This window comes from Sminthopsis crassicaudata, chromosome 6 (genome assembly GCF_048593235.1).
Source record: "Sminthopsis crassicaudata isolate SCR6 chromosome 6, ASM4859323v1, whole genome shotgun sequence".
In the NCBI taxonomy this organism is placed as follows: Eukaryota; Metazoa; Chordata; class Mammalia; order Dasyuromorphia; family Dasyuridae; genus Sminthopsis; species Sminthopsis crassicaudata.
Genome location: NC_133622.1, coordinates 210,676,147 through 210,701,327, shown reverse-complemented (window position 1 = coordinate 210,701,327; position 25,181 = coordinate 210,676,147). Strand labels below are relative to the sequence as shown.

General features: G+C 36.6%; 1 protein-coding gene across 2 annotated transcripts in view; it reads right to left on the bottom strand.

Annotated features, from left to right (window-relative positions):
• The window catches only part of NAV2 (neuron navigator 2), a 459,603-nt gene that overhangs the window by 155,402 nt on the left and 279,020 nt on the right, over positions 1 to 25,181 (bottom strand). For both annotated transcript variants that reach the window (XM_074273796.1, XM_074273797.1), the window contains one exon: positions 5,755 to 5,877. In XM_074273796.1, coding sequence (XP_074129897.1) covers positions 5,755 to 5,877 — 123 coding nt within the window. The remainder of the gene's footprint in view (positions 1 to 5,754; positions 5,878 to 25,181) is intronic.

The window sequence follows — 25,181 nt, the reverse complement described above, 5'->3', positions numbered from 1 at the left end:
TAAATTCACGTAGAAATGAGTCTTCTCAACTTTAGGCCGGGCTCTCTATCCACTGTGCCATCTAAATGTCCTTTTTGGGAAAGTACTGATATCACAGTTCACAACGGCTTGCTCTCCCCCACTTTCTCCCCCCCTACCCCAACCCATTCAACAGTTTTTTGGGAAAGCTTCATTGGATTACATGTTTTTAGTAGCCAAACCAAAAATGGTTTTCAAACGTTAAATAAATATTTTAAATTGTCTGGAGAAGAGTTAGTATGTCAACTCATAATACTAGTATAGTATTAATGATATTCTCTCTCTGCCATATGTAAATCATTCTCTACTGATCTCTCTCCAAAGTTACCAATGATTTCTTAAATGCCAAATCCAAAGGCCTATCCTCAATTCTCCTCCTTCTTGATCTTTCTGCAAACTTTGACACTTCTGCTCACTCAGTTCTCCCAAGTGTTTGGGACACCACTCTCACCTGGATGTCTTCCTGGCTGGCTACTCGGTTTTCTTTATTGTATCTTCATCCAGGTCATGCCCACTATCCATGGGTGTCCCACAGGACCCTCTCTTGGGTCCTCTTCTCTTCTTTAATTATCATCTCTATAGTGGTGATTTCTCATATTTATTTATCTACTCTCCAAGCTCTCTGCTGATCTTCATATTTGCATCTCCCACCACCTTTTAGACATCTGGAACTAATCTAGTGCCTAGTGGAACATCTTAAGTTCAACACAGTCAAAATTAAACTCATCTTCTTTCCCTCTAAACCATCTTCCTTCCAACCTTTGCTATCACTATCAAGGGTATCACCATCTTCCCAGTTACAATCTAGATATCATGTTTTGATTCCTCACTGTCTCACCTTCTATATTCAAGTGGTTGCCATTGATTTCACTTTTGTGGGATCTCTCAAATACATATTCTTTTTCCGTCAGACATTGTCATCCCTCTGATGCGGGTGCTTATCGTCTCATGTCTGGACTTGGTCTTTGTGTCACAAATCTCTCCCCTCTTGAGTTGAACTTTCATTAAGATCTCAAGGTGATTTCCCTAAATCACAGATTTGACTATGTCACTCCTTCAATAATAACACTGGCTCCCTATCACCTGCAGAACAAATGTTCCCCATCCTACATTTCCAGTCTTTTTTACACCTTACACTCCCCACCAAATTCTTTGATCCACTAACACAAGCCTACTTGCTGGTTCTTGAACAAGGCACTCCATGTCTTGGCCCTGAGAATCTTCTCTGGCTGTCTCTGTGCTTAGAAATATCTTCTTTCTTGCCTCCCAGCTTTCCTGGCTTTCTTCAAGTCCCAGATAAAATCCCATCTTCTACAGGAAGCTTTTCTCAGTCCCTCTTAATCCTCATCTCTTTCTTCTAACAATTATGTCCTATTTATGCTCTAAATAGCTTATTTGCACATATTTATTTTTATGTGGTGATCTCCTGGAGGCTATTTCGTCTTTCCTTGTATTCCTACCTCTTAGCACAGTGCTGGCACTTACTAATAAATATTTACTGATGGATGAACAGTCTAACCCAGAATAATAGGACCATTCCTAAGTTCTCAACTTATTATTATGGAGTGCCAATCACCAGGATGAAAAAGAATCAATGATAACAAGTACAATACAAAAAGGAAGTAAGGGAAGAAACTTCCTCAAATCAGTTTTCAGCAACAGGAAGTTTTTGGAATTCAAGAGCACAAACCTGGGTTAAGGTTGGGTAGGTAGGTCATTCACCACCTGTTCCTAGACTCATTGCCTGATTGAAATATTTCAGTCTTTCACGGTGCCAGTTCAGAGAATTCCTGCCAAGATTCCCCACTGGATCTCTTATCTGGTGTCTGCCACTTGAAAGAATTCTGCTTGTTTCAGATGAGTTCATCAGAAGGATGATGAATTCATTTGTTTCTTTTTGCATTTTGCTTCAACCCATCCTAGGTGGTTGGGATCGCTAGTCATCATCTTAATTTGGGAAAGCATGTAAAGGAGATAAACGGGGAGAAAGGTTGGTCATTTTGAAGCCATTATCTTTACATATTATCTTTCAAATGTTAACTGAAAGTTTGGTGAGATGGAATAACCATTCAAAGCCATGATTCCTGCCTTAAATTTATCTAAGTTAGATATTCCTATCATTTTTACCTAATTACCCCAATGACTCACTGGTTACACTGAAGTCACAATCACTAAGAGGCTTTCATTTGAACATTCATCCATTAAGAGATTTCATTCATTTTCTTTCTATCCACAAATAGAGAGACTTCTCTCTGAAGCAGTTAGCATTCTTAATGATTTTCCTGGTCCTTTATCTACATTTCCCTAGACTTCATATCAATTACTCTCTCATTTTTTCCCCAAATTTCCTTCATTTATTTATTTCCAGAAACTATAAACTATTTCTTGTGGAACTTTAATGAGTTGACGTTTTAGTTTAGGTTTTTTTTTTTTTTAATATGAAAATTGACTAAGAGATTACTGGATTTAAGGTGAGTGGACTGAGATTTGATCCGTGGAATCTCTCTGAGCTTCAGCTTCCTCCTTCATAAATTGAAAAAAATTGGGTTTTATGAGCATCTTTTAGACCCCTAAATGAGTCACAGGATTAGGAGCTAGAAGGAACCTTAGAAATCTGTGTCTAATACAAGATACTTGCTCGAGTCATAGAGTGACAGATTTAGAGCCTAAGGGATCTACTAGAACATCAAGTCCAACTACCTGATTTTACAGATGATGACATTGAAGTTCAGGTTGGGAAGGGGACTTGTCCATAGTCTCCTAGATAGTTAGCATAACTTATCCATTTCTAAATTCTGTAATGAAAATTTTAGTATTCATCCTTTTTTTTTTTTTTTTTAAGAATTCTAGAGGGCAACTAGGTGGCAGAGTGGTTACAGCACTCACCCAGGAGTCAGGTGGACCTAAGTTCAAATCTAGTCTTAGATACTAACTAGCTGTGTGAACCTGAGCAAGTCACTGTAATCCTGATTGCTCTGATCAAACAAAAGAAAAATTCTAGGAATGTTTTGGTTTGTTATGTCTTTTCCATTAAACATATATTTAATATACATATACATATATGTATATCTTTGATTATTAATATTACTAAATTATTTTAATATTTATATGAACACTTCCTATGAACACATTCCCCCATCATTCAGGGCTACAAATTATTATACAGATTATGCTATGTTAAAAATAATTTTAGGAGGTAGCTAGGTGGCGCAGTGCATAGAGCACCAGCCTTGAATTCAGGAGGACCCGAGTTCAAATCTGGTCTCTGGACACTTAACACTTCCTGGCTGTGTGACCCTGGGCAAGTCACTTAACCTCAGCCTCAAAAAAAAAAAAAAAAAAATTTAGAGATTACAAAAAGTAAAGCTCATCAACATGCTCAAATATAATTATGTCAACTTCTGCCCTAAATCACAATTCACAACAGACAAAAACAAACAAAAACAAACAAACAAAAAAAAACCCTCTGTACTAATTAAGTGTCAGAAATGTCAAATAATCACAAAATGTCTGGTTTAAAGCTGGCCCTATTTGCTAGCCAACTTTAGGAGCATGAAAGTAGTTTTTTCATCCATATATTCTATTTTATAAAGCAATGGGAGATATAGCAGGGCTATAATAGATAGAGAATCTGACTCAAAGTAAGGAAACCTGGGTGTAAGTCCTCCTTTTGCTCCTTTATTTTCATTAGCTACTCATTGAAAATTAGCATTTCCTTTAATTAAGAACTACAAAAAATTTATTTTGAGAAGAGATAAATTTCAGCAGATTGCCAGAAATCCAAGACCTAAAAATGGTTAAGCACCCCAGCTGTAAAACTATAAACTTGCTGGCCCTTATGAATAAAGAAAATCTCCTTAATAAGAGCTCTTTATAGCAATAAATCATATTCTGGACCGGAACAAAACAAACAAAAAATAATAACGGAATCTAAAATGGACCATTTGTATACTTTAAAGTGACTCAGAGATGAAATGCAATTGCAAACACAATCTCCATTCTGACAAAATCTTCCATCCCAGAATACCTAAATAAGCCCAGCTGTGATCTGTAATAATTCTATTAGCCCAGCAATCAAGCATTAAATTAAACTGTCTACTTCAGATTTCCTTGACAGCTGCAGGGGGAAATGTACATTGTAAGACCTATGTTCTAGCTAATAAGGTTTTCTATCCATCCACACATTTATAGGAAAACATAAGTAAACAAAATAAATTAGCACATGGAGAAAGCTCCATTGAGGGTATTTTAACAATTAAGCCAGGTTCTATTCTGGTCTGTCCTGGCTTAATCCTGTTAGTACTTTATTCTCAGTGAGTTTTTTGGACAGGATATCACCTAAGAAAGCATATTTCTAGGGATTGTTCAAATACTGTCTTTCCTCTGCTAATATCAAGATAATACATTAATCCATCTTTCATAGCTCTAGGATCATAATCTGAAGTTTTTATCTCTTAGATTTTTTTTTTCTTACTAGACTTAAAAATCCCATCAACTTTAGGTGTACTCTTTCCCCCTCTCCATGCAGACTCCCTCCACACAGCCTCCCCTTCCCCCCCCCCCCAAAGTTTCTTTAAGAAAGGCTAATCCTCTTGCCTCGGTATCCATTCTGAGGATGACTTCAGGATTTATTCACTGGTTACTGCGCCCTACTATGTCCATGAAACCAAAGGATTCTGAGCACCAAAGTATCTGGTTGTTGTAAGAAGACATTAGAAGTTGCACCTTGGTCTATAGTTTTACCCAACAGAATTGTGGTATTCGCCGTATGCACCATTATCTTGACACATTAGAATTTTGAATCTGGAGTCTATTTACAGGTGGGTTGCAGAGCTACCACCTAGAATTAGTTGTTTCACATCAAGTGGAGAAAGTATTCAGAAGATCCAACAAAAAGATAGTAGCAATGAAAGAAGGGATTACTTTTATAGAAAGGTTGCAAGCATCCTAAAAAACACATAAATCTACTAGAATTAAATATCTCATGCAAATCAGAAGCCCTAGAATTGCTTACAAAGAGCAGGATTCACAGGTGTGGGATCTGGGCTCAGAGCAAGCCAAGGTTGCTAACACCATCCTACCAAGCACCTTGAGATTTGGTTTTTTTCCCCACAGATCTCAGCAATACACCAAAGAGTAATCCCTGAGGTTTCTTTTCAAAGTGATACCTAGAAAGCTGTTAACAAGAGAGGAAGTGAAACATATTCCATGTGCTGGATTAAAGTGACAAGGCCACAAGGACAGCCAACAATTCAACTAGCAAGATTGGAACTATTCACATTCACTTTAAGTGGCTCTAATCTATCTAATTTAAGTGGATCCTAATCTAAAGTTTTATTTACCCAAAACAAGTAAAAACAGAAACATTTTTCAGGGAATGAAAATATTTCCTTACTGCTCTTTGACAAAGGCCTTCCACAAAGTAGATTTCTTTTCTCCATTATTGATTTTTGCTCCAACGTTACCATTTCTTACATTGGGAGACATAGCCATAGCCTCATCCTCAGTCAGGTAACAACCCTCTCAGTGGTTCCCATTCCTCCATTTTTTAAAGCATGACCAGAACTTGAATCAGTTTACAATCTTCTTTCTCATGTCTTTTTGTTCTTGTTTCTGTCTTATCTCTCTCATTGTACTTAGAGTTTCTTGAAAACAAGAGAAAGCGTCTTCCAGCATCTTCATACATCAGAACCACACAGACCAATCGATAGGTGTCTAGCTTAGGAGCTTGCTTACCTGTCAGCATCTACGAGGCCCAGGGAAGTGTTCCGTTGTAACGTCTCCCGCACCACGGCCATTCCATCAGGCAGCCGGTTCAGTCGCCGAGTATAGAGCCCCAGTCCACCATCAGTCATGTACCTTCAAAAGGAAAGAGAGATGATGCAAACTCTGTACTCAGAAGCCAGACGTGCATGGTCTTGTTGCGTATGCCCACAGGGACGACTGGGGCCACCAAGTATCTCTCTCATGCTCTGCTGGGGGAAAAGCTACACTGCCAAAGGGCTCTCTGCTGTCTGGACTCAGATTACAACCTAAGAATACTCTAGTGACTCAAAGGATCACCGACGCGAGTAGGAAAATAGAATTGAAGGCGTTAGCCCTTTAATCCAGAGTTTGGCTGTTGTGGACATAGTCTCTTAACAACACAAACAAGCAAACAGATGTGATTTAGGACGTGATTCTGTGAGAGTTTCTCTGGACCAATTTTTCAGTCAACCTAGTAGTGAAACTACCTGAACTTGCTCAAGCTGTTTCTTTAACAACGGATATAATAAAGTCCAATACTGGGCATGGAGCATAGGATGAATAATGATTTTCCGGTCAATATAGAACCCCCTTTTTTTTTTATCAACGAGAGAATAAAATAAGCAGTTACTTTATTGATAATAACCATGAAATTGACAGGAATTAGCATATCGGAAAATCAGACTATACAAAGATACACAGAAATTTCTAGAGCAATAATTCTGAAACTCATTTTATCCAGAAGCATGAAACTCTCTAAACAAAAAAGCAGATGTTCCAAGGCCCCCCAAAAGAGAAGCATTTGTCATAAAGTACTTTTTAAGGAGAGGAAAGTGATGTGAAATATTGTCCCAAAGGTATTTGTTGGAGTCACTAAGGATAACATAAGTGTAAGGACTTTGGTGATTTAATCAAATTCAATTTAGTTCATTTCAGGTATTCTAGACCAAATGGAATATTTTCTAGGACTAACAGTATCTGATAAACTGTAGCCTATTATGCATATCAACAGTTTGAAGTAATATTATAAACAGTGTCAAGTGTCAGTATAAACAGAATCAGAAAATCTGGCTTTCAATCATGGTTCTTCTGCATGTGCAATTTTGGGTAAATGACTTAACCTTTTTATGACTTAATTTTTCCTTGCAAAATCAGGGTTTAAGAAAAAAGGCCCAATTACCAATAAGAAAATGTAAGTTAAAACAACTTCATGGCCAAGATGCTTAAAGTTGAAACAATCAGTTTTTGAAGAAATGTGGAAAGACGGGTATGCAAATATAATTTTGGTGGGGATATGAATTGTTACAACCAATCCTGAAAACAATTTAGAGGTGTTAGGGGGGGAAATCCCTGTATCCTTTGACTTGGAGCATTTATTCCTGACAAACATGCTATAGAACCAGAAAAGTTAATTAAAGGGAAAAAAGGATCTGCTTATAACAAGATATCCATAGTAGCCCCTTTTCTGGCCTACAAAAATTGGGAAGTAGCTAGCTACCCACTAAATGGAGAATATGTGGTATATGTGAATATAATAAAACGTGGTAATATGAATGCAATGGAACAGTGTGGTATCACAAGAACATGAGGAATTCAGAAAACAGGAAGAAGTAATGCAGAAGGAAGAAAGTACCAAAAGAACTATCTGCACAATGGTCCTATTAACGTAATTGAAAACAATACTAAAAAGCAAGTAAATTGAATTTTTAAAATTTGGTTAAAAGAGAAGAAAGAAGGAAACATATAGCTTTCTTTCTCTATAGAGAAATGAGGGTCTATGGTTGTATACTAGCATCTATGTAGTGCAGCGGATAGAGCACTGTGCTTGGAAAATGGGAGACCTGAATTCAGATCTAGCCTCAGACACTAGCTGTGTGACCCTGGACAAGTCATTTATCTGCTTTACCCCTCAGTAAAATTTAACTATAAAATGAAGGTGTTGGATGTGATAGCCCATATGTTTTGTTAGTTTTACTTTAGGGTTTTTAAGAGTGGGGTCAGTAAAAAAAAGGGAGGGAATAAAAAAAATTAAAGAAAGTTTTGCACTAATTGATCTCTAAGGACCCTGAAAAACAAAAAAATTAACAGGGAATTTTAAATTAAGAATTTTTAAATAATCTCCTTATAGAAACACATCTTTCCAACCTTTATAAGTAATGTAAGTGTTTATGATACTCTCAAGAAGAAAGGTATCCCAAGCATTTATTAAACACCTACTATGCTCCAGATAGTGTGCTAAGTGCTTTACAAATGTATCTCATTTTGTGACAATTAATCATGAGGACCTCATTCATTTATTCTAAGAGTGGAAGAGGAATACAACATAAAGAACAGTGGCTCAAAATGGGAAGAAATCTGGGTGTGAATCCTAGTTCTGACATCTGCTGTGTAACCTTAGGTTAGTTGTTTAGCCATTCCAAGTCTCAGTTTGCTCATCTGCAAAATGAACATGTGTGTACCTCAGAATTGTTCTGATGAAAAACTCTGTAAGCTAAAAGAAGGAAATGTATGATTTTTGTACTGATAACAAACAGAGAAAGTCACCACAGCTTGGAAGGAGGAAATGGCTTCCTTTACAATCACCCAAAAACATTTCAGCAACAGAGTTAGAAACCTAATCTACCAGGAGATTTACCAGGCCATTTTGCAAAAGATAATTGCAAAAGGAGCTTACATAGTTTACAAATTATGGAGTTTCAAGAGTTTCTGACCAAACAGCCTACAGTAAAGGGAATGGCTGCTTCCTTGTAGTCTTCCCAAGTTATATACGATTTGGTTATGTCTAGTTGTTTTTCGATTGGTCTAACTCTTTGAGCCATTTGGCTCATTTGGGGTTTTCTTGGCAAAGGTATTAAAGTAGGTTGCTAATTCTTCAGTTTATTTTACAGATGAAGAAATTGGGCAAATTGGGCTAAGTAACTTGCCTAGGGTCACACAGCTAGTTAGTGTCTGAGGCCAAATTTGAACTCAGGAAAATGAGCCTTCCTGATACTAGGCCTGCTTCGCTATCTATTGCCCATTTACTTTTAGCATCATTAATCTCTCAAATCTTTGGGCTTCTTTTATGTCAACTCTACTATTAACCCTTTGTGTGTGTGTGTGTGTGTGTGTGTGTGTGTGTGTGTGTGTGTGTGTGCATATTCATGAAGCTTCTGATGAGAATTATGAGACTTTGGAGACACCCTCTAACTCTCCCCAAAGAAGAATTCTACTAAAGCAATCACAAATAATGAGATCTACTCAGTTTGGTGAAGGGCTGGTAGGGAGGTGGTATATTGAGGACAGATGTTTTCTTGGAAGGGACTGGATTTGAACCTAGAAAGCCTAAATTCTAATGTTGCTTATGCTACTTGCTGCCTGTGCGACCTGGGGAAAACAGTATCTCTTTGTCATTCTGTTTATCTGTAAAATTCTAATGTTAGACAAGATGATTTCTAAGGTCCTTTTCAGCTTGAAAATCCTGCAGCCCCGTGAGTCCTTATTTTGGGTTGCCTCCCTAGCAGCATGCCTGAAGACCTCAGATGCCTGATGTTTGTCCCTCTTTGGGGACATTAATTATCATCGTTAACCATAGACAGATGTAGGCTGCATCTGTGCCATGCCGAAACAACCGGTTACTTGGTCCAAACCGGTCCCAAACCAATTGTTTGTGGTCATGCAGACAAAACAACTTGGTGATGGACTTATTTTTCTTGGGGGTTCCAGTGATATGTGGATTTAGTCATAAATACGATTCAGCATAATCTTCTTTTGGAAGATGGCATTAAATAGGGTCACTTTTTCTTCACTTTAGTCTATTCTTTCCTGCAGTGTGGACAAATGTGTTGCCGAAGTCCGGGAGAAGCACAGACCTGAGATGCCCCCGTGATGTGAGAGGATGAGGAAAAGAAATCTGGTGACAATTGCAAAGTGCAGTCTATGGGTGAGGGGGACTGACTCTTAGAACAGGAATGTCTTCGGGAGAATTAGGAGGAAGCTCTGAACCCCACACACAGATTTGTCCCAGCCTAACAGGAAGTTGACTTAGAGTTTTATAAACCCTGAATAGCAGCCCCACCCCCCAATAAAGAATTTTCAAAGTAAGAAGTTTTGTCAAACAAAGCAAATTCGGTTTTTATTTCCCTAAGTTATATTTCTTATTATGGAGAATATCAGGAAAAAACATTCCCAGATTTGCAGTTACAAAGACTCAGGCGTACAGATGAGGCGCAAAACTCTCGCTTCACATTAAGGGCTGAGCCCAGAGCCAGTGAGCATTCCAGAAATGGAATGCCGAGACACGCTTCAGCAACCCAGCCATGATAACAACCATGTGAAATGTGATTTTATCCCAAAATGATCACTGACAAAACTGGAAGGGCTCAGGGCAGATGCGGGCGAATGTGCTGACTTGGCTTGTCAATTGCTGATGGGAATTCTGACCTGCCTTTATCTGGGGAGATGGGGGTAGGGAAGGAGAAAAGCCATGATAAATCGGACTCCTTTGCCTTTTTAACAGAACAAAGGGCTGAGGATACGAGCGTAGACTCAGAGCTACAAAGAACATTAGAGACAGGCTAGTCCGGTTTATTTTTCATTTGACAAATGAAAGAGCTGAAGCCCATGTTAGTTTGTTAGTTAAGTGACTTGCCTATGGTTATCCAGGTAGTGAGTGAGTGTGTGAGCGATAGAAGCTGGGATTTCACTTCAGCTCTTCCGTCACCAAAGCAAATGCGGTTCCCGTTGTGCCGCACAGCCTCCCCAAGGACATGGTCAAATATAGCAAGCCTGATTTTCCTTTCTAATGTCTACTTAAAAGCTTGTGTTTGAATTTAGGGCCTAGTAGAAGGAAGTATGATAAAGTAAACTGACATTTTTAAAATGATATCTATTTTGGGAAATTATGAGGAGTTCTACAAACTCCCCTATGCCCAAAGTCACTTAGGTCATGGCAGAATTAAGATTTGAACCCAAGTTTCATAACTGTTTTCTACTGTAAAATGCTGCCTTCCACTGGACATATGTTATGGCACTTGAAATATGTCCATTCCTTTGAGGCCACTGGAGGCAAACAGACAATAAATTATTGGAGAAGTCATAGAAGAGATTTGTACAGTAAACAATGTGGCCTTTGTGTGGATTGTATGACCTTTGAGATTTTAGGATGCCACATATTATCAACCACTTTCTATAATAATTGAGTTTGTGCAAAATTCTTCCTTTCCTTTCCTGTCCTTTTTTCCTTTCCTTTCCTTCCCTCCCTCCCTTTCTTCTCCCTTCCTTCCTCCCTTCTTCCTCCTTCCTTCCTTCCTTCCTTCCTTCCTTCCTTCCTTCCTTCCTTCCTTCCTTCCTTCCTTCCTTCCTTCCTTTCCTTCCTTCCTTTTCTTCCTTCCTTCCCTTCCTCCCTTCCTTTCCTTCCTTCCTTCCCTTCCTCCCTTCCTTTCTTCCTCCCTCCTTCCCTCCCTCCTTCACCTCCCTCCTTCCTTCCCTCCCTTCCTTCCTTCCTTCCTTCCTTCCTTCCTTCCTTCCTTCCTTCCTTCCTTCCTTCCTTCCTTCCTTCCTTCCTTCCTTCCTTCCTTCCTTCCTTCCTTCCTTCCTTCCTTCCTTCCTTCCCTTTTTACAGGGTTATTAGGGTTAAGTGACTTGTGCAAGGTCAACACAGCCAGTAAGTGTTAAGTGTCTGAGGCTAGATTTGAACTCAGATTCTCCTAACTCTAAGACCAGTGCTCTATCCACTGTGCCATCTAGTTGCCCCAAAGTTCTCTTTTTCAATAAATATCTAAATTTCAACGAAAACTTCATATTTCAATAAAAAACATTCATTTGAATATCCCTCACAAGCAACCAAGAGAGAGCTAATTCCTCAAATAGTGCAGGGATGATAAGAAAGAAACCTCAGAAAGCCTCCGGGTTGTGATGACCAGTTTTCCAGAAGTGCTGAATATCCCCTGTTTGGCGGGATCTGGGTTGGCAAGGCAAGTGACAACAGCCCCTCCATGTCATAGGGGGTGCCTCAGAGGCTCCAGATCAAACTAGGCAAACAAACATTTATTAAGTACCTGCTGGAAACAGTGTGTGAGGCCCTGGGGGACTGTGCAAGGTGTTGACACGTACGTAAAGTTAGCAGCTGATCCAGAGAATGAGTATTAGAGCCTTTAAGTTGTAGTTTCCTTCTCCTCTAGGAAATAAATAATTAGTGCCGGAGTTTAATGAGGAGTTGGGAGCCCCATAATGTTTGCTTTGTTAGTTCTTTGTTGCACTGCCAAGCTACTGAATGATTTACTCATTATCCTTTCCCCGATTCTTTAACTGGCGCTGGAGCCTCAGCACAGAACTGGCACAAGAATGCTCAGCTAACCCAGTCTTTTCTACAGTGCTTTCCCAGAGACAATAGTCTCCCTGAAGAAGGGATAGGTTCTCAGTGCGGGCAGGAGCAGGTGACGGTCAGAACAGAGGACCGGGAGCTCAACTACATGTGTATCCATACTTCCTACATCTGTTGTGTGCATTCACCTGTGTACATGTTTACATCCATGTAGTCAGCTTTCATAGGTTTTGTAAACCCCCCCTTCAATTTCTAGTTTTAAGATCCTATGACTGTGCTGTTGGATTTCATTATAAACTTGACGAACACTAGCAGACAAGAGAATTCTCCCTTCTCTGAACTTCATACACACACACATACATGTTTTATACACACACTTATATACACACCTATAACTAGATATGTACATGAATATGCACATATATACATATAAAAATAAATATATAACTTTATATGTAAATATGCACACATACACACACGCTCATACACACCTATAGCTACACCTATGCATGCACACATACATGCACACATGTACATATGGACATATGCATATACACCTATAGCTACATACTGCATATGCACATAAACATACACACCTATAATTACATATTATATTCATATACACATATGCACATAATGTATATATATATATATATACAGTGATGCTTATATACACACTTATAGCTATATATATATATATATATCTACATGCATATGTGCACACATATATATGTACACTTATATACATACCCATAGCTACACATATATAAGATGCATATCTATACCCACACATATATATGCTTATCCCTATAGCTTATACATACATGCAGATGCAAAAATACAATATACATATACATACATATAGATGTATGTGTGTGTGCGTGTGTGTATATATATACAATGCACACACACATATATGTATATGCACACACACACATACACACACATGCATACCTATAGCCTATAGCTTATGGTTTGCAAAGTGCCATCCTTATAAAAAATCTTGAGATTGAGTCCAAATAATACTGTCCACTTACATATGGAGAAACTGAGGTATAGACAGGTTAACTAGCTTGCCCAAAGTCACAAAATTAACAAGTCAGAGCTAAGGCTAAAATCCAGGTCTTCTGACTCCAAAAATCAGTTAGTTTTCTCCTCCTTTTGTTTTTGGCAGAGAGAGTTTGGGTACCTCATACTTAAGAGCCAGCATTTTATAGATCTTGTTCTAATTATACCAAACCAAATAATTAAAAACAACCACAATTCATATAATGCCTTGAAGCTTGCAAAGATACACCATATGAAGATACCCCATATGTGGGCTGCACACATGCCCAAAAGTATGCATACACATAGATGTATATTTATGTATTTATGAGGATTTGAACTGATGTTTTCTGACCAGTTCAGAGTTCTAGTTGTCACCCCATTCTGTCTCTTTTTCTAATATTTCTTCTTTCCTTTCCCCCTTCCTTGCATTTTAGTACCATCTGAGGGCAAAGTAATATTTTGAAAAAAAAACAAAACAAAACAAAACAATTTTTTCAGTGTTTCAGATCAGAACATTATTCTATTTATAACTAAGTGATTCCAAATTGGTGGTTACCTGTTAAACAAGTTCTAATAGTCACTCAAGTTTATAGGCCAGAAATCTGAGGTCACTGTACCTATAACAAAAGAACTTTAGCTACGAAAAACTACATCCTGTATCCACACAATAGAAACTATCCATGAAAGAGCTTTGAAATCTAATGCAAACTGAACTGACAGAAAAAGACATTCATCACAACTTTTTGACTTCTAGCCCTAATAATAAAAGTGTTCTTGCTTGTCCAAGTAGGATGACACAGTTTTGGAAATCCCAGTGAAACTGGATGAACAAGAATATTGCTCACCATGTTTTGAAAGTTCAGAGTTCAATATATTCTTAAAAAGTAATACAAATTGCATGTACTTCCATGACTTTAGATGATCATAATATGATATCCCTTTGTCAATAACATGAAGAAGAGAGAAGGAAGAATTAACTTGTTGCCTTCTAGTATATATCTAATTTGTAATGAAACCCTATAGCATGATCATAGATCTAAAGATTGATGAGTTCTGTACATATAACACCCCATGTTTATACAAATATAAATATATGTGTGTGAATATACAGTATTAAACAGAGAGACCAATAAAAATGGCATTCAGTGAGGAAAAACCTGCAAACTTCATACAGTTTTCCATACCCCACATTTCTCAACAATTAAACTTTCACAGTGATGTAAGTAATTCTTTACATCCTTATTATATGGCATGGGATCCCACTCATTATCCAGGTTTATTGCCAAGTCAAATTAGTTTCTGAACAAATCTGAAAGTAGCTCTTTGTTAAGTCTGTACTTTTTGGAAGCTAGATGGTTGGGATGGTACACTGGGGTGAGGGAAGGACAAGTAGACAAAGTATTCTAACAAAACTGCTAAATTCTTAAAAAGGAAGCTGGCTTTTATGAAAGACAAGTAGCTGCTCCTTGTTTTTTTATTCCAGGGAGGAAAGGAAAGGAGAGTATTTGAAATGCCAAAAAACCCAAATGAACAACAACAAAAAGTTAGGGTGAGCCAAGAAGGAGCTGACATTTTTGCAGCTCGTTTAGGAGAACCCCTTCAGTATTCTAGTATAGAAAACATTTTGAAACAGCTTTTCTTTCTGAATGTTTCTCTACTTAGAAGCTGATGTTAATGATTCAAGCATGTTTCATTTCCCAAACACTTATTTTTTAAATGACAAGCCTGGAAAAATAGAATCTCAGGTTAATTCTAAAATTTGGCAAACAAGGAATCTTTGTATTTTCTAGTCCAACCCTCCTCCAACTCTAACTAAAAAAAAAAAAAAAAAAAAATATATATATATATATATATATATATACATATATATATAAACATATATATATACATATATATATATATATAGAAAACCTTGGCCACTTGCAGTTATTAAAAATAAAAACCTTACTAATAGTCCACATACAAAAGGATGCTGTGCTATTGAGAAACTAACTGCCTTTTGAGAGAAAGTCCAAAGTTAGAATGGCTTTCCCAGTTCCATTATCTGGTAATCAGATTTTAACCACAGTCATATCCAACTTAACAATAGTTTTTGTCAGTCAAGAAATTTTTGATGTATTTCCCTGTAACATTCAAGTCCTATTCAGCTCTATTCCATCCAAGCAGCTATAATTTTGTTTGTTTGTTTTTGCTCAGGTGGCAAAAACTGAATGGGAACATTGGCAGTCAAAGTGAAAACCTACCGTGCTCTAGTAAAGACATAGACTTCCATAGAGTAGCCAACAAGTCACATACCTTTTTAGGGTGCACCATCCTGCTTTTTATCCCACTGTTTGCTAGGACGGTGTGCTCTTCAGAAATTCTATCCGGATTTATTGCTTTATTTTTTCTCTTTGAAAAAATTCTTTTCAAGAGCTAGAATTGAAGTCTTTCTTCTAAATTAGACCCAAAGCAGTCCCTTTCTATCTATTTCTGTCTCTCTCTGTGTGTCTATGTTTCTCTCCTTTTTCCTCTTCCTCTTCCTCTTTCTTCCTCTCCCTCTATCTCTCCTTCTCCCTCTCTGGCTAAAACACAACTCTGCTCCAGGCAGGAAAGACCAGAAACCAGCCAAGTAATCAGCTGGCCCTGGCTGCTGTGTAATTACTTTTAAGCCAGTAAGGAGTCAATGATTAGAAATATTCATGGCCCAGATAGCCTTCCCTCAGCATTTCTGCTTTCCTTCTATCACAGTGTCCTTGCTAGTAAAGAATTCAGCTGACCTGGAAGCCAGACTCAATTATTTGGTTCACAAGAGGCAGGAAGAAAAGGCTGCAACAGAAGTAAATTAGGTCTCTGAGTCTGTGCCCCGCCTGGCTTGCTCAAGAACAACAGTAAGATTCCCTCTGGGGTGTATTACAAAGACGTTGCTAAGCTAGGAAAATGAGGGACCAGACTATTCTCAGTTTTGTCTATGGGGACAAGATGCAATTGAGCGAAAAAGAATGGTGGGGGCAAGGGGGCAATCAAAAGGCATGGCTGAAGGGGCTTTAGACATCACCCTGGCTAAGGTAGCTGCCCTCACCTCTCACTGAGCCTCACTAGGAAATTTAGGGCATTATGAGCATAATACAGTGCATATTTTCCAGCATTTAGTCTTGAGCACTTGGGAAGAGACAGCAGAGAAGTCCTGAAGGTTTCCTTTTTTTTTACCAATATCACCCCAAAACTCCAACTTATGTCTAAAACTCCATGCAGATAATTCCTGATCGAGAATGTTATTCCCATATGAGAATTTTTACAAATATTTTTAATGCGACTTTTTTTTTTTTAAAAGAAGTGACTCAGTCCTGACATATGTCATTGTTTGAACTGAAATGTCATTATGAATTTTAACACAGGGGCTATCCAAGTGACAGCTTCTGAAAATGTAAATCCACTTAGATTTGTAAGTTTCTCTGGCCAATTGGGGTAGAGTGTTTGATTTTTGACTTGACGGTATTAAAATATCTTTTACGGGACTTCTTATAATGTAAATGAAAAAAGGAATTTTCATTACTTTTGTAATGTTTTTATTTTACATTTTCTTTGATGCCATCTGCTTATAGAAGAAGAAAGAAGAAAAAGAAAGGAGAAAAGAGAAAGGAGAAGAAGAAGGAGAAGGAGAAGAAGCAGGAGAAGAAGAAGAGGAGGAGGAGGAGGAGAAGGAGAAGAAGAAGAAGAAGAAGAAGGAGAAGAAGAGGAGGAGGAGGAGAAGAAGAAGGAGAAGAAGAAGAAGAAGGAGAAGAAGAAGAAGAAGGAGAAGAAGAAGAAGGAGAAGAAGAGGAGGAGGAGGAGGAGCAGCAGCAGCAGCAGCAGCACCAGGTGTCAAGTACTATGCTGTTTTGAAAAATGTTGTTTGAGAAAACTGAACATCTACATATCTGTAATTTGGTTCCTTATTATGGTTCAAGAGTTCATTTCTGAGATGTGTAAGAAGTTAAAGAATCCTCTTCCTCCTCTTCTTCCTCCTCTTCCTCTTCTTCTCCTTTCTTCTTTCTTCTTCTATAATCCACAGGAAATTTCTGCAGAAGATTTTTCCTGGTCTTCCCAGCTATGTATCTTCCCTGTTTAGATTACCTTTATCTTTTCCCTATAATTTTTTTATGTTACTAGATATTTATATTTATTCCCCCCCCCCATTAGAATGTACACTTATTAAAGGCAGGGGTCATTTTTTGCCTTAGTGCCTGGCACCTCACAAGTCTTCAATTAATTTTCTTTTCCCCCAACTCTCAAAAGAGCAAAATGATCACAATACCAATTTTTCAAAACAAAATTCATGATTTCCCAAAAGAATAAAATGATCTTGACACAGATGATTTGCAAGGATTTCTTTTCATTAATATTCATTAAAATCCTGCTCATAAATCAATCAATTAACAAGCATTTATTAATGACCTACTATGTGCCAAGCTTTGGAGATGAAAATACAAAGTATAAAACAATCCCTACTCTCAAGAAACTTACATGATCTGGTGACATGAGAGAGAATGAAAAAAATTGACTCCTCAGAACATAAAGCAAATACTGAATTCTGCTGCTCAATTTTGCCACCCAAAAATGGCTTGTTTTTGGCACATCACTTTATATTTTTGTTGGTTAGTTTCCTCCAAAAACCCAAAATGATCATGGCATAAATGCTTCACTAAGATTACTTTTCATTGGAATCCATTAATTAGATGGATTAATTTCAAAGCAAAATCCACAATCCATTTTGGTTGTGAACAAATGATTGCTACTGAATCCATGACAGAATAAGGACTTATATTCCACAGATGATAACATAATTTTTGGGAATCAATTTTGGTGCTTTTAAATACCAATTATGTTATGGCTTTTTCCAGGGATTCCAACATGGTAGTGAGCTGACAATTTTTTTTTTCTAATAAATATGAGGATAGCAACATTTAAAGTTTGAGGGTTAGTATGTAACATAAATATACGTTATCAGAATTTCTTTATATTACTGAAAAAAAAGACAGAAAGAAATTCCATTTAAAATAACTGCAGACAGTATAACATACTTAGGAATCTCCCTTCCCAGACACATATAGGAAAATATGAATACAATTACAAAATGCTTTTCACAAAGACAGATAAAACAGCTGGAAAAATATTAGTTGCTTATTAGCAGATTGAGCTAATACAATAAAAATGAAAACTTTTCCTAAATTCAGTACCATGTCAATAAAAAGCTACCAAAGAATTATACTACAGAGCTAGAAAAATAATGACGAAATTCATCTGGAATAACAAAAAGGTAAAGAATAACAAAGTAATCAGTGGGGGGAAAAGTAAAGGAAGGAGACCTAACATTAGCTGATTTCAAACTATATTACAAAGTGATAATCATTAAAACAGTCTGGTACTGAGCAAGAAATAGAATGGTTGATCAGTGGAATGAATTTGGTACGTAATATATAGAGGTAAATGATAAAAGTAATCTGGTGTTTGATAAATTCAATACTTAATGAATGGTAGGTAGACTACAGAGATCTATAGATAATGTGATGATTTCCAAGGTTCAAACTTTGTGCTAAAAGATCCTAACAATAAATGGGAACTCTTCCACTAGGTAGTCATGTGGTGCAATGAATTATCAGTCACATAGTCAATAATCATTTATTAAACTTACTGTTTACTAAGTTTTTAAAATAAGCTATTATGTACCAGGTACTGTGCTAAGTACTGGGAATACAAAGAAAAGCGGATCTAGTCTGTTCTGAAGACTCACAATCTGAATTACAAACAACTATATACAAAGAAGCCATGTGCAGGAAGGAAAAACATAAATAGTGGGAAGGCACTAGAATTAAGAAGGATTGTGAAAGGCCTTTCTGCAGAAGGTGGGATTTTAGCTGGGACTTTAGGGTTACTAGAGGTCCAGAGTGATACAAAGAAAGTGATAGAAATCATTGATGATTCTTCTGCACCTTTTTTTTTTTTTTTTTTTTTTTGAGCTGTTTGATCTCTCAGGTAGCAGTCACCATTGTAATAAAAAATCTGGATTATGTCAGTGTACAGTTTGGGAATATTCTACAGAGTTATTTCTAAAAATCCAGAAAGAAGAACCTAATCTACTGCCCAGAATAGACACTATATGTTTAACCTATACCAGAGTGATTGCCATCTTGGGGAAGGAAGAAGGCAGAGGGAGGGAAGAAGAAAAATATGGAACTGAAAATCTTTCAAAAATAAGTGTTGAAAAGTGACTTTTTTGCATGTAATTGGAAAAAAAACCCTATAAAACACTTAAAATAAACAAACAAAAAAGAAGTGAAAGAAAAGATAAAAAGGTAACTCATTTAAATCTTTCCCCTTAGATTTGGGGTGTTTTTAAAAATAAAACTTTGAACTCTCTATTCTCAATAAAGTAAAATATATCCTTTTCTGGAATTTCTAACTAACTTTATTTTTTCATGAGACAATTAAAATTTAGCATCATTATAAAACTATTATAAAACATTATAAAACTGCTGAAAGTAATAATGGTAATAATAATAATCATTCGTTTTCATATGCCCTCTTAAGTTTAATAAGATCTTTCCTTATGATAGCTCTTGTGACATAGGCAGCATTCAACTTATAGACTGAAGCCTAAAAAAATAAGATGATGTTGATTTTCAGAGATGTTTTAATCATCAGAATCAGGACTCACCTAACTACAAATCTAGTGATTTTTACATTTGTGACTCTATCCACAGCACTGCAAAGTAATATTTTATATTGAGGCACTGATTCTAGAAGATTTCATTTAACAAACCCTCAAAACATTATATGATTTTAGATGAGAAATTTCAATATGAGATGCCACCCAATAGTTTAATGAATTCCATATGTTAGAATGATTCCAAGAAACTAAAGGATTAATCAAGGTAGTTGTTTCATTTATAAGTTCCACCAACAGCAAGAAATTATCATATCAATGATTTATCATTCAGGTCTCTGAATACTCATGGGATAAAGGAGAAATGTATCTGTACCACATATGAAGTATCTGCTAATGAATTTTGTGAAAAAATCAATGAAAATAGTTGTTTGGATTTTCTAGACAAAATAACTTTCATCCATCTTTCACCAATTACTTTTGTATAAACATAAACAGCAGTCATTACAAGAATAGAACTCAATCTTTATTCTGTGAAGTCAAAACCACTGGCTTTAATTCTGCCAATGAAGATTTTTGTGCTAATTGAAAGAATATTTCACATTGTTGGGCCAAACAACAATACTGTAAAAGTCAAGACATTCCTGGTGATCGTCCTTCATCCCCCAATGAGCCAGCCTCTTCTGCTTTTACTTCATCACAATGACTTCAATCAAGAGAAAAAAAAATTCCACTCCTCCTTCAGAATGGGGTGGAAAGGCCTATATATTCTTTTCTGGATTGTAGTGTATTCACAATTCTTTTAAATTTCCCAAAAAGTCCATCTTTAGAAGCTGAATTTGACTAGAAAATCAAACTACTAAATTGCTCCTGCAAAAGGCTCCAATTGCTTGTCCCTCTGATTTAGACAGTTCATCGATAAACATTTATTAAGTGTCTACCTTGCAACAAGACCTTTCCTTGAAAAGCTTATAATCCAGTGGATGAAACAACAAATTTAAAAAATGTATAAACAAGCTTATGTACATAATACATGCAGAAGTTAGGGAATAAAATTAGAAAGCAAAGGAAATGATTCTTATAGGAATGAGCAGGAGCTCAGCCATAGCCTGTTACTTCAACAACTCTATTCTTCATCCTGGAAACAAGGGCAACTACCAATCTATCTCTACCAGGCCTAGTCTCTATTCTGGTAAAATGAATCAGCAATGACCTTGACAGTTCTTGCTTCTAATGTCTACCTAGACATATGTTGCCACTACAAACACAAGCCTAAAGAAGAAAAATCAAATGGGGTAGTGAACTAAAAATAGAACCATGAGGTTCTAAGTCTATATCAGTAGTCTAATATTGTAATTGGAAAATGAAAATAATAATAATGGTATCAAAGCATTTATATAGAACTTTAAGGCCTGCAAAAGTCTATTATCTTCATTGCTGTAGAAACCTAGAGAGATGTTTCCATACAGCACAGTCACACTTGACATTAATCCCAAGAAATAAAAAAATGAGAAAAAAAAAACAAATCAAAGAAAAGTTTGAATATAATAAGGAAATTCTTTTGTATAAAATGCACACAAGCTAAAATTTCTCCATACATTTATGTAGTATATCATTAGAAAAGATATAAAAAACATCCAAAATAAAATGATTAAAGTAATAATGGAATTTAGCACAAAAAGATAAAAATAACTGAGCAAAAATGCAAAGATAAAAAATGAAAAATTAACGAAAGTAGCAAGTGAAGAAATACAATCTAGTAAAAGTAAGTGATAATTAAAATTAAAATAAAACAATAATAGTATAATGTAACAAAATTTTTTAAAAATCAGGATCAACATATATTAATACCTGCTGAATTCTGTCTTCCCAGAAATCAGCCAGAGTCAGGCTAATGAAAAGTCATTATTCTTGGTCTCTTGCTGTCGGGGTTTAGATCTAGTAATCTCCACACCATCTTCCTCTCTATCCACCACCAGGAGAATGCCTCAGTTTCCTCCTCCTACTCCACCCACACACGTCACTTCCCCTTCTTTGTCTCATCAATCAAGTGAGCACAGAATAGTTGGGGAGGATCAACCTTCAAACATGTTAATACAGAATTGTCCAATTGGCAATTAGTCTCATATGCTCCATTATCCAAGTGCATTTGCCAATTGGACAATTGATTCCTGAGGACTTTCAAGTCCTACAATAGTCTTATGATGCCTCAGAGAATCCAATGATTCCTGAGGATTTTCAAGTCCTACAATAGTCTTATGATGTCTCAGAGAATCCAATGATTCCTGAGGACTTTCAAGTCCTACAATAGTCTTATGATGTCTCAGAGAATCCAATGATTCCTGAGGCATCATAAGACTGTTGCAGGACTTCAAAACCTGTAGGAATCATTGGGTTCCCTAACATACAAAAAGACTGTTGAGGGATTTCAAAAACTTGTGGGGATCATTGGAACCCCTAACATATAAAAAGACTGTTGCAGGACTTCAAAAACTTGTGGGGAATCATTGGATTCCCTAACATGTGAAGCAATGGACAATAGATTGGTTTTGGACTATCTCTTGGTTGCTGAAGAAAGTGTTATGTGTTACTGATGTTTACATACCCTCCTTCTAGGTCTTCTGGAAATCTTTTACAAAACTGTGTTGATTTATATTATTTGTTATATCACTACTTTCATATACAATTCATGTTTGTTATACCTCATTGAGCCTGCACTGACTGTGGGGAGAGTCATCACTAATAGCCTCTGTGTTATTGCTATGTGCTTGTGTAATAACTCCTATGCTGATGGGTTTGTGCATACTTGTCTCTAATAAGACCCTTCAGCCCAGAAACCCCACTTAAGTCACTTCTGGGAAGACAGAGTTCCAGCATTTGGCGTCCAATGTGGACCAGGCACCCTACCTCAACTGAAATCTTCTGGTGACCAGGAGATTAGGTGAGTATTCTAATAGACAAATAAGGAACTTACCTTGTTAAGGGCTAAACCAGCAATCTCTTATAGCTGAAATGGGGCAAATGTTAGCTAAAGACATTCCCTCGACCTCAGCCAACCCAGCTCCAGCCCCTGCTCCAACCCCAGCTCCAGCCCCACCCAGGAGTGGTGCTATAGAGAGTATAATTAAGATAATTGAGGAGCAGAGTTTACTTGTAACCTGGGTACAGATTGATAAACTCTTAGGCACATTAAAACGCACATCCCCTTGGTTTTTAGAGGAAGAAAAACTAAATGTAGATAACTGGAAGCTAGTGGGACTTCAACTGAAAGAATTTCACACAAAAATGGGCCTCATTCAATTTCCGCAGAGGTATTTTATATATACAATGTAGTTCAATTAGACTTAAACTATCAAGCCCCACATTGGGCGCCAAATGCTGGAACTCTGTCTTCCCAGAAATCAGCCAGAGTCAGGCTAATCAAAAGTCTTTATTCTTGGTCTCTTGAGGTCAGGGGATTAGATCTAGTAATCTCCACACCATCTTCCTCTCTATCCACCACCAGGAGAATGCCTCAATTTCCTCCTCCTACTCCACCCACACATGTCACTTCCCCTTCTTTATCCCACCAATCAAGTCAGCACAGAATAGTTGGGGAAGGTCAACCTTCAAACATATTAATAGAGAATTGTCCAATGGGCAATTAGTCTCATGTGCTCCATTATCCAAGTGCATTTTCTCAGTTCTAGCCTTTACAAATATCTACCATAATGTAGCAAATTGGACAAAGAGAGTAAAAAGCTTGAAAAAAGCCTACCTAATAAAGGTCTTATATCTTAGACCTTAGACTGTACTTATTCCCTCTTAATGTTTAATGGGATAAAGATCTTTATCCATTTTAGACATTATTAGACTATCAGGAGCCTCTCCAATACCTCTCATTATGTCATCCTAGGTGCCTCCCCCCATTAGGTACCTTCCCCATTATGTCATTGCTTTTGTTACTCTGTAAAAAATCCTGTATCAAGAGTGAATTCTTTCAGAGGAATCTCCTTCAGCTATGGGACCAACCATGGATCCATTGGTCCCAGTAAATCTCTCCAGTTAATAAATTCTGCCTTGAATACTAAAAAAGAAAGGAAAGAGAAAAAAGGCTACCTAGGAGGAATAGTTAGAAAAACTTCCCACAGTGGACAAAGCCATGTTACCCCATGAACTGAAAAAAATTCATAAGGAACTAGCATGGAGTAATCTAAAATACAAACTGTCCAAGAGTATAGTTGACAAATTTCAATTATAGAAGCACAAAAAAGAAGTCTTTGAGTGTTAATTTAAAAAAATCCTACCAATTAGTATAACCTTGGCCTCAACAAATACATACACAAACATACAGAATATATATATATATATATATATATATATATCTACATTTCTACGCATAGTGTAGAAAAATTAGTATTATGTTACACATGTCACTTGAAGGCAAAAGACATTTTAAAAATAAGAGATTAAAAATTTCCCAATAAAAATGAACTATTGAACTATTAACTCTCTCTGCTGGCTGAATAGGCTGACTGAAAGATCAATTCTTAAATTGAAACATTATAAGCTTATTGCTCCATATGGTGAAAGTCTCAAAACAAGATTTGCAAATTCTTATATGTATTACAAAATAAAATAATACCTTTAGTTTAAAATTTATATTATGCGGGATGATAATTAAAAATAGAAAAAGTGTTAAAATAAATATTTATTTGTAAATGGCAACTAAAGACAAAAACAAAAAATAAAATTCAGTAAAAAGGAAAGGAGCTGGAAATCTTGGGGACAAAACATCCATCTTTACAAAAAGTTGAGGAAGGGAGGCTGTTAAGCATTAAGAAAGAAAACAAAAAAGATAATAAACGAAAATACATAAAGTCACTTTGGCTCAGTGATCATTTTAATAGCAGAAATCAGGTACTGAGTGTTATAATTCAAATGTACTGGTTCCATTGTTATCTCTGAGAATTAATTGCTATATAAATGTTGGCAAATCTGTTTGATTTCATGTCTATTTGTCATCTTCTTCCTATTTCATCCTTAAATATTTTGAGGATTGTATGGTTTAGCTGGATATCCTGTCAAGCTTTCTGCAATTGTGTGGCTCTCTTTATGGCTTTTGATTGTTTATAAGGTGATAGTATTTATAATCTTCTATCTTCCTTCTATGTGATATTTTGCATGTCTTCTGGAAACTGTTAGTGGTCTTGGCTAACATCTTGCTGTACTTAGGAAGGAGTGCAGGACTTTTGAGGCTGAGGATCTTTGATTACACTTCACTAGGAAATGTTGATTATCAGAGTGAATGTCTTTCCCTTGATCGATTCTCCATTGTTTTGCAGGCGCCCATTTATTTTAAAATATTGAATCAGAACCATTGTAGTTACATGTAGTGCTATCTCATATTAATTACTTCTTTTAATTTTGTGTTATCTTTTGAACTATATTCTTAGCCAG